Genomic DNA, 11,009 nt, shown 5'->3' with positions numbered 1-11,009 from the left:
TTGGGCATCGAAGACCTTCTTCAGTTCTGTGGAACATATGCACACATTTTGTTGAATAATTTCAGTTTAAAGACTCTGAAAGTTAGATACAAGGTGAAGACTGCAGCACGCTGTGTAGTCTTTGTGCACAACGTAAGTGCAGTCTGGATACTCTGCAGTATTCTTCTTAGAGCCATAATTATGCCTTAGTTTTCTCATCATGGAGCAACTCTTGAATGTAGTTTGCTTCAAGCAGTGGACTTTTCCACGGGGATAGTTAGTAGGATGCCAGTTCTAAGTGGAGGTTAGCAGCATTGTCAGTGGTGCACATCAGGACGGTATTAAGGAGCTACAGCATTTCACATTGGCCGTGAGACATTTATCAGGTGATAACTACTAGCAGCTATTGACCTGGGCCAAATTCAAATGAATAACCTAGATGAGAAAGGCTGTGTATGATGTTCAGAGAGCCATTCTGCTGCCTGAAACTGTGGACTTAGTGATCCAGGACTAAATTAAATAGAAACAGTCCAATGAATGTCCAGTTTTACTCAGTCATCCAAATATATTATGATATTACAGCACTGTGGAGAAATATACTGCGGTTGAGATAATTGTGACTGTTAATTTTCAGCCTTGTTGCTAAAATTCCTCTGAAAATGATTACAAAGATGTAGAAAAGCATTATTTGAAAGACAATTACTTTTATTTAACTCCAGACTGAAAGGCAAAGGAATTTCTGATGTTTGTAACTGGTTGATGTTATTTCTATAAAATGTGTTTGTTTCCATAAACATGCACAAAGTACATTCACATAGCACTGTCAAAGAATTGTTGCGAATCTGGCTCGGTTCTTCTTTTTAGACAGAACATAACAGCATAATAGCGTGATGAAGATCCTGGTGGCTTTCTGGCCAATTTTATTTTTTCTTCTTGAATATCTGGTGGCACACTTGGTCTTCACATGTCAGTTCCTGCAGTATTAAAACAATTAGTAATTATTTAGTGGTACAAGTTGTGTTTTGCATACACAGCAGATCCCACCAGAAATTATTACAATTGAGCCACTGCGTAAAAAAGATATGCTTATGAAAAAGAGAACAGAAAGAATAGTGTATTATGTGTAACCAATCAGCAGGCACACACCTCGTGTTGCAGTAATTAGATTTTGACACTTGAATTGAGCTATAAGAAGTATAAACATGACAAATGCATAAAAATTGCTCTTTAATGCAAGTCTGTTTATGCTGTTATTAAAACAATATACTGTAATCATTTATAATTTACATGTTACCTCATGAGAAGCAATGAAACAAGAAAATTAAAAAATAATAGAGGATGCTTTAAAAAGCCAAGGACATTTCCTTAGAGATGTGCCCAGCCATTTTGCAGGGTCCAGAGCAATATACCATTTTTGCCCAGTGTTGCAGCTAACTTCTCAAAGGTTGGCACACCTGCACATTGCAGCGCAGTCCGTTTGGTTACTTTTCTGATTAGCTAGCATTCCCATGCCAAGTAAAAATCTGAGGTGAGCTGAAGCTGGCTTTTTGGCCAGCAATTGGCCAAACCCTCAATAGAGCTTCTGAAGACTGTTGTAAGAATCTGCTTGGTCTCTGTTTCCACCAATCTTCGCCTGAATCCTGGTGCCAACTGGTAGAACTTTTGTTAGAACAGTTTTTGACTGTATGTTAAAATAGAGTTGAAAAAGTGTGCTGGAGAGTTGCTTTTAGTTAAGTGGCAGAGAGTATTTTTTAATTAATTGCTTTGAACATTCAAGCATACAGACTTGAGGCAGTGTGGTTGGCCATACCCACTATCTGTAGGGTCAGCTTGTGAAGCAGTAGATATCTAGATGCAAATCATGAGACAGAAACAATGAGCTCTCCTCCATAACATTTCTGCGCCCACCTGTTGCACCATCTAACACTCCCATGCCTATTTCTTGGTTGATCTCCCAAGAAACCCGGTTATCATTATCATTACATATTATTTTGAAATCAATCTGGACTTTGTTGACTGCTTATTTCCTGCACGGGCTCTTCTGGCCTCTCCTGAACTCACCTCATTTACCTTGGCACTCCAGCTTACTAACTCAGATGTATGAATGTTTTGTCTTTTTTATTGTACGAGCACAAAATAATTCCAGTGTAGGCTGTTCTCAGAATCCTCTTGAGTATCCAGAGGTTTCTGATCTGTATTACAGCATAGCACACTAAAATTTCACAGTGCTTCTTTCAGAACAAAAAATAGTATTTTTCTTGCAATCTTTTCCATACTGGTTTTTTTTTTTTTCTACCACTGATTATGTGAGAACCAGGTGATGTTAGAGGTGTAATATAACAAGAAGGGTTGATAGCTGGAGAGCAGTGGACTGGAGCACAAAAACCAGTGCAGGGTTATGATGCATTTGGGAGCAGGTGGAAAGAAATCGAGCATTCCTGAGTTGTAGCAGAAAGGGGATTTCCTTAGAGTTCAGAGATCGGAACTGTCAAATAAAGACTATTCTAACTAGAACAAGTACCAAAACCTTTCAAATGGAAAGCCAGACTTTGTTGCAGTCTCAGGTATGTGCTATGTATTTGTATAGCAGCCCTTACCAGATGCAGCAGGTCTCCTTCAATCCAGTGCTTCCAGCCCCTGTTTTTCTTTTCACCTTTCTGAATGCATATCAGTTTGTCACCGTCCCAGATCACTAGTGTCTGCATGAATCAGATCATTAACTCAGATATGTTAATAAGAAGTTTATGAATACATTTAAATAAGCTCAACCAAACAATGAGAAGACATAATTACAGTTGCTTCCTACCATTCTTCTTCCTGATTTGAGGTCTTCCTCCTAAAAGACCTCAAATCAACCATTGAACCAAAACCCAAATGAATTCAAGATGACAACAGCTTTTTGATGTGAAGATTTTACAGTGCTATGTTGTAATTTTCATGTATTTCTTCACATACACAAATATAAAATGTTTATAGTAAGCTGTGAATTAACACATACTTGTGCAATGTATGCAAATTGTATCGTTCTTTTCTTGCTGTTTACAGCCATTACTAAAAAGATTGTAAGGTTTCATGAGTGAAGACCTGGGGCCTTATACCAACTAGTGCTGTGCTTATACCACCTAGAGCTTTTCTAGCTCTGCATAAAACAACAAGAGGAAGTGCATGTTAATATCATCTCATACAATAAATTTATTTATTTTACAGCATCTTTCATGCACTTCCACTAAAGACCTTTAAAGAGGTAGGATTATAAGCTGAACAACGTGCTGTAGCTGACCCAGCTTGAGCAGAGGGACTGGACTAGGTGATCTCAAGGGGTCCCTTCCATCCTCAACCATTTCATGATTCAGAGTCTGTCACTAATAAAGAGGGTATTGAGTATGCTGATTCTTGTCCAGGAGCAGAATGACTGTATCTGTAAGGAAAAGCCCTCTTTACAGGCTAAATTCTCTACTCAGATATGTTAGCGTAAATTCAAAGCAACTTTGAATTGTTCTAGATTTGAACCATTGTACTTTAGGGAGGCATTTAACCATGTATCGTAAGCAAATCCTCATCAGAGACCAGTTACAGTCAGTGGAAGTTCAGTTATTAAAAAGCTCAGAGTACTGGGAGCTTAATTCATTTTCTAGTTCAGCACTGGATGATTTATTTCTCTTATGAGGGAGCTTTCTATTAATAACGAGACAAAACTCATTCCGTTTCAGTTAACTTCTTTCTTATTTACAGAATTTTTAAGCTACATGCTCTTTAAATTATCCATGCCCTCTTTACATTTAAATGCTGCCTAGCAGTTTTATTACCTTAATGTAACTTAATGTGTTTGAGGCATTGTTTTGTTACTAAAATGACCGGAAAATCCTTTCAGGGCAATCCAGAGAATGATGGTGTGACATGCTTCCTTTTTCTTCCTCCTCTTGTTAGAAACAAATAATATAATTTGTTCAGAGAAGAATATTAGACAAAAATTATTAAATCGGTAGGGTTATAATTGTTCAAGCTGTGTTTCCTTCCTTCCTTCCTTCCAAATAATTGATAATGAAGAGAAGAGGCTGCAAGTGAAATGATTTTGCACAGAAAGGCAATGGCTTTGATAGTGGTGAAGAGCACTAGAGGAGCATATGGATTTAAGGAGTGATGCAGCTAATGAGTCCTTAGATCCTCAGTCATGCCTTCAACTGATCTAAAGAGATGTGGGAGCAATGTTTTAAAGCATAAACTCTGTCACAGGAGTATATCCCACTCACTGCTCACTGGAGAAAATGATAGGAAGAAAATGTAGAGATAGGGATGTTCAGCATACTGGAAAAAAAAAAGGATCTTATTATTTGATGGCTTGCAGTGCTGTGAATGAGAAATCACTTGGAAGAAGTCAAAGGAATTACACTGCACAAAGTTAGTTGAGAATGAAAAGTGGTCCATAGTGAATTACCAATGTCTTCTGTTAAATTTGTGCCACTCCAGTGAAGGCTGATAGGAGTTCAAATGTGAAGATGTCCTTTATGCTGCCAATTTCCTGTGGCAGTCGCCAAAACAAACCAGGTCTTGTTGATGAGCTTTGATCTCAGCTCCTCAGAGTCTGGCAACAAGTTCTGAAACCTTGTTTATTGAGGAGATACTGGTGGAGAAGACAGCATATTCTTGGAGAAGAGCAAGACAGCTGAGAGCTGAGTGGAGTAATAAAACTGTGGTAACTGGCAGAAGAGCTGATACAGGTAGGTTCAGTGAATGATAACAAAGACAGGCAGGTGATACAAGATCAGCAAGACTCTGAAGGGGACAGGGGTCTTTCTACCTTTGAAAATCTTGCTGAAGTATTTTAGGAGTGAGAAGAGAGTAAAACAAAAGCAGTATTGATACAGAAACATGAAGCTGAATTCAGTAAGTGAATTTAATTAGTGCTCATATGTATTCTTCTCCTCACTGACTTCCCCATACAGTCTTGTCTGGATGCTTCGCAGGAGCAGACTCACTACTCGACTCTGTCTGTCGCAGGAGATGGGGCATGGGCTAACACCAATATCGTCCTTGATCCGTACATTACCTCTCCACATATCTCACTGGAAGGTGTCTGAACATATGCCCACAGCATCCTAGGAGAATTTTGAGCTCAGGTTACTCCTATAATCCCATGATACTAAAGTGTGGGCTGCTGGGCCTCCATGCCTGTCTAGCACTGCCGGTAGGCCTGCCACCTGTATCTGTGGTAGCTTCGACTCATGTTTTTTTTTCTTATCCCTTCCCAAAGCTCCCTTAAGGTTAATAGATGAATGCAGGTTTATTTTTAACAGTGTCAAACTGTTAAGCTGTCCAACTGCCTTTGAGCAAGCTCAGATTAAAAGTACAGTGTGAACCTAGCCATTCAGAACTAAAAATTTATATTGGCACAGAGAAAGTCCTAAATGCAAAGGGATGAATTTACAGTTTCATTAAGAAAAGTACACAGGTAAAAATAGGGTTGTTTTGCTACTTTCCAAATATATAAATGTGTGTCATAGAAAAACATGTAGTTATTGATTGTCCTCACGTATCCGAGTAACCATCCTGATTTGCATTTGTAATAAATGCTTGTAGCAGGAAAGAGAACTCTCAAGATGCAAATTATTTCTGCTTTATAAAAATCCTCTGATATCTGTAAAATATTCTTGCTTTTTTTTTTTTTTCATTTATTCATCTGAATTTTGGAACTGCTCACTCCTGGTTGTAACTGTAATATAAATAGATTCCAGCTAGCAAATTTTTACCTTTACCACTCGGTTATCCAGTCCTTTGGTATGTTCTTCAAACTCCACTCCCACAGTGTAATTCAATTCATAGTTTCTGAAAGTACTGAGTGTTTTTGTTTTAAAATTATCTCCATCTTGAATAATCTCCTTTGTTTGTTTCAAGTGTTTTGCAATTTTACGAGTTGCAAAATCAATATCTGCCAAAAACCAGAAAAGAGAGTATCACAATGAAAATTCAAATATTTGTTACCAAAAATAAAAAAGCACAGCACTTATATTTACTCATCATAAAAATAACATTTTATGTGGAACATAGTTCGACAAATGACACTCTTACTTGCAACATTTTGCAGAGAAAAAGATAATTTCAAAGAATAATCTTGTGTTTGCAAGTAGATGTTCAATTTGAGGATCTTACACTTATTATAAATTTATTTATTAACAGGATATCTGTGGGAAATTTATGAGCAGAGCTACAACATACCACCAGTAGTGAATAGATACTGACATGTGAAATCACCCCGATGTCCAGGTTTTTTTGAGAATATGGAACAACAGGGGCTATTAAGATTGACATTGCCTTCTTGGCCTCATTCACAAGTGAAGCTGCGGGATGCCTGAAGGGCTATTATCATCTTATGCCGGGGAGCCGTTCCCTTTTCTAAGCATGCCGTGGAAATGATGTAGTTCTAAGGCATATGAGCGTGCTGGTTTGTATCCTGCAGGGTTACAAGTGTTTGCCAGCCCCAAAAGAAGGATCTCAGAATAATATTCCTTTGCAGAACATAAGCATGTTAGAATGAGTATGTAATCAAGGGGATTTTGCGTGTTACTTTTATGATGAACCTGTAGTCTGTGGGCGTGTACAAGAGAGTAGGTAGTTAATTTTAAAATAGTGAAAATTATAGTAATGAATAAAAAAGAAACAATCAAATAAAAGCCTGAGTTATCCATTGTTGTTAGACAGCAGACACAGTAATAAATTGTAGTTTAGGTGTTAAAGGAAGATAAATTCAAATTTAAAGGTCAAAATAGTATCAAACTACAGCATTTGACAGTTCCTGTTTAAGATTCTGTCAACATTTTACCCGGTACTGATCTCCTTAACATCCTTTCTTTGTTCATGATGAAGACTAAGATTATAATGTAAACAACTTCTTGCGACTCCAAAAGGAGAATATATCTTGCCATCCCAACAGTTTGCCCCAGACGATCCACCTAACGCCAGCTGCATTACCATCTGCAATAAATATTTCTGACCAGCTGGCAGTGAATCTTATTATAGTGCTATATGCAAATGAAATCATCTCACATGCTTCTGCGAGAGATTGAAAAATGGTTTTGGTTTGTTAGCCATCCTTTAGCGGTTTCGCCTGCGAGTTAATCACTGTCAGGTCAGCAGTGCCAGGTACTAATGGAGCCTGTTTTCTTTTGGTAGATTCATTATACTACTTGTGAAGTACTAATCGAGTTGAGTAAGAGGATTGGCTTGAAAAAAATTGTGACTTTTTAACATGGGGAATAATGTTCTTGTTCAGTATTTATAGTCAAGACTTCTTAGGTATATTTTATCTGCTGTGGTAGATTAAAGATATCTCTGGGCCTGATTTATAGCCAGGTAACATAAAATTTAGTTCTCTCTGAGGAAAAAAAATGTCTAGACTTCTAAAGAAATGCTATTTCTGACTAATATATTAGTCCTGTAGCTCCTGGAGAAAAATCAGCGAAGGTTTTATTAAAGCATGTTTTTCATAACTGCATTTTGAACAATGCAAGCAATAAAAATGATATACTGTTCTATTAGAGTAGATTAAAATACTTTGTAACATGTTTATGATAAAATCAAAGTTTCTGGCTTAAAGGGCAAAACTGTTCTTTAATTAAAGTATAGAAATGCGTATATATTAATTATAAGGATGGATTAATTTTAAAAAAACAAAACCTCAGTGTGCTTTGAACCTGAGCACTTTAATACTTAAAATATCAACCACATGTAAAATTGTGAGAAACAGAGCAGAGGAATGTCTTTTCACCCTTTCCATGTAATTTCTTTCCATTCTGAGAATCACCTTTAGCCATTTGCCTCTTTACATTGGTTTTGATGGGGTATTTTTTGCTAATTCAGAGGCAGTTTTTAATTAGTATAACTTAGAGTATATATATGCATGTACACACAAAAAAAACCCACGATGTACTTAGGAAGGGCCAGATCCAGACAACTGGTGCAAATAGCTCCTTCATCCCACCAGTTGCTGGCATTCTTATTGGGAAAGTAGTTCGAAAATTTTGTCAGAAAGTTCAGTGAGTATCTCTCCAGTAGAGTCTGCCTGTACTGATGCAGGCAGTGAGAGAAGCCTGAGGTAGATGAAGACAGCCTGGAACAGGCAATTTGTGACAACTAGGAGTTGACTTACACGTCATCCAGACCAACAGGCCCTGTAGCTCACTTGCAGTTGGCATTTTTAATGCCGAAATCACATTTCAGTTGCATATAAAGCAGTAATTATTCTTTACGCATAACTGTCAAGCCCCAGCACTCAGATTACTTCAGTTAGTGTGTATCTTTCTCCTGAAATTCATTATATTGGCTTAAACATTCTTATTTTTAAAATATGATTTTTTTTTTTTTACCTCGCAGGTATAGGGTGTATAGTACTTACAGACTTCCCTAAAGTTATTAAGCTTTTCTTCATAAATGCAAAGGCTAAAAACTATAAATAGTGAAACTTGCCTTTCTCTCTTAAGAGTTGAAGCTTTGAGGAAATTATAGCTATTTGCAATTGTTGTTGAATAATTATGAGAGTTTATTTTTATGTGGTTTTGTGTGTTTCTTCTATTTCCATCTGAACAAATAAGTAAATTAGGGTTAAGATTCTTTGATGAGAGTAAAACTAGTAGAAAATCAGTTAAAGCATCAAATTTTTCTCATCAGTTAAGGATTTTGTGGTAGTTATCCCTAAGTCAGTCACTAGGGTAGACACTGAGAACTACTTGAAAATGGTTAGATTTAATTACCTGATGACCTTCCATGTGCCTTCTTCCTAAGAAATAAATTTTCTTAGCTTTGTGGAAGATGGCTATACAGTGTACTCATTGATTCTGAACCACTGAATTGTTTTTATAATCTACATCTTTACAAGTAGATGCTTTGGAACCTGAGCAAACAAGTACTTTAGATCTCCATTAACTTGACTCAACACCTTTTGCAAAGCACGAGAAGCCACAAGTCTGATCTCAACTTCTGATGAAAAGTGCCTGACCTGAAAAAGCTCCTGTTTGTCACCATCACTCTTACAGTGGTGTCAGCTACTGTAGAAAGGCAGAGAAATAAGAGCAAATGCTGAACAGAAGATAGAAATCGATGACCACTAGATAGAAAACAATGAGACATCTGGGAATGAGAAGTGCGTAGACCCAGTTGGGCCCCTGAGGGCTATCAATTGTAAGCATAAAAATAAAATACAGGTTTGATTTTTGCCACATGCTGATTTACCATTCAGAGCCAGACAGACTCCGCCGATCTAGGTTAAATTAGTCAACTCTAATGACTGCTTTACTTCTATAGGTTTTATAGACATGGTGTGTGGTAAGAAAACAACAGTCCTGTGTGTCCTTCGTCTGTGATGCAGTAGAGCTGGGAGAAGTTTCCCGATTCTAAAGATTACAATTCTCATGCATCTGTAAAGCTAACTCCTGTGTTTTGGGGGGTTTTGGAGTGCAGCTATATTACTGCAGTGGCGGAAAGGTGATAACTGTTCTTTCATTGCCAATCTAGAGTGTGCTGAAGAAATTCTTGAGAAATGTTAATGTCTTCTATTATTTCTTGTTTTCAGCAAATTAAAGATCTACATCTTTGCTAGCCTAAGTTGAGGAAGGGTTTCCTGCACACTGCTTGCATAATCATAATGACCCGAAGCAAAAAGTTTATGCCTCTACAAGAACAAAAACGCTTGAAAGGCACTTTATATTGAAAATAATAGGTGCGGCAAAAGAAGACATTTCTCTCACAGAATTATCTCACAGTCATTGCAAAAATTCTGCCTGTCAGTGTGGGGAAAAATAAATCTACGAACAACATAAACTTGATCTTTATATGAACCAACAGGGACGTTGCTTGCATTCAGGTAACGGTGGCATCTGCAAAGAGTATGGTTACTGTCCTGTACAACAGATACATGAACTGTAGCCACCAGGCCCCTAATGATAAAGAGTAATAGTAAATGAAAGTTGCCTAAAGCACAGAACATCTCTTTTTGCACGTACACATATATTGTTGTCATCAATGATAGTCACAGCCAAGTGAAATTAAGCCCAGTTAACCATGTAAACATATGTTTAAGAACTCTTGGATTCTAAGTCTCCTTGCCGTGCAAGGATGACTCCCACAAAAATTGTGGGAGAAATATCTGCCCATTTATTTTTAAATGCTTTTAAAGGCTTTTGTAGCCTTTACCATGCTACCGGTACATATATGTTCTACTAGTTCAAAGCATAATTAAGTACTAATCACTGCTTTAGCTTTAGGGATATAGCCCGATCCTCTTCCTCTTTAACAGACCCAACTAGATTGTGGCTTGACTGTTAGAGTAAGCATATACCAGGAATAACAAAGAGCTTCTGTATCTGAAAGCCTGTTTTTTTCTTCCCCATCTGTATCTGTTTTTTCATTTATCTAATTAAAGACTAATATCTTTGGCTACAAGTCTTCTCTTGCTTATATACTTAGATCATTGTAATTACATTAAAATTATTTGATTTTTAATGTGATTGGCAATGCACATTATAGAAATAGTCTCATTAATTTTTAGAAGGATTTTACTTATAATTGAAACATTTTCTCTTTATCTCTATATAGTTAATATTTTTCCATTTACCTAAAGCAACCATGTAGCCTTCAAAGTTTTCATTGGTTTCCATTTCCCATATCCCATTGTAATCAGCAGGCATGGTGGTACGAGCTTAAAACCAGCTTCAGATCAAAAGGTGAGGCTGGAAACAGGATCTGCTAAGAGAATGTTTTATAAACCTTTTCATATCTTTTTTTTTATAAGGTTTATGGTTTTCTAGATAATACAGTTTAAGGGTTGGAGTGATAACCCTAGAAAACTTTGCCTTCTTTAACAAAGTTCACTTGAACAGCTGGCAGACAAGGAACACGCGCTGAAATATGTAGTAATACAGGATGTGATTTTACAGCGACCTTTGTGAGGGACTACTAGCTATTACGGGATACCTTTGAAATATATTGAACACACTGGCAAGTTGTACAACCCAGTTAAACTTTCCAAGGTGAATTCTCTT

General features: G+C 37.1%; 1 protein-coding gene across 1 annotated transcript; it reads right to left on the bottom strand.

The window, feature by feature from the left end:
- Window positions 1-672: 672 nt before the first annotated feature.
- On the bottom strand, window positions 673-10,655 carry RBP2 (retinol binding protein 2). The gene is made up of 4 exons (XM_010119881.2): window positions 10,583-10,655; window positions 5,727-5,905; window positions 2,577-2,678; window positions 673-953 (listed from the first exon to the last, which is right to left on the bottom strand). The coding sequence occupies exons 1-4, from the start codon at window positions 10,653-10,655 to the stop codon at window positions 900-902; spliced, it is 408 nt and encodes a 135-aa protein (XP_010118183.1). The 3' UTR covers window positions 673-899.
- Window positions 10,656-11,009: the final 354 nt, after the last annotated feature.

The sequence above is a fragment of the Chlamydotis macqueenii genome, chromosome 9, assembly GCF_036417535.1.
Source record: "Chlamydotis macqueenii isolate bChlMac1 chromosome 9, bChlMac1.mat, whole genome shotgun sequence".
NCBI lineage: Eukaryota > Metazoa > Chordata > Aves > Otidiformes > Otididae > Chlamydotis > Chlamydotis macqueenii.
This window is presented reverse-complemented; position numbering and strand designations above follow the sequence as displayed.

Bases quoted from the DNA above. Each gene is read 5' to 3' on its own strand.
- RBP2 (XM_010119881.2), bottom strand. From the start codon at position 10,655: ATGCCTGCTGATTACAATGGGATATGGGAAATGGAAACCAATGAAAAC. The intron at 5,906-10,582 runs GTAAATGGAAAA...GGTTTTTGGCAG, and splicing joins AGGCTACATGGTTGCTTTAG to ATATTGATTTTGCAACTCGT. The intron at 954-2,576 runs GTAAGGGCTGCT...TTAATACTGCAG, and splicing joins AAGGAGACCTGCTGCATCTG to GAACTGACATGTGAAGACCA.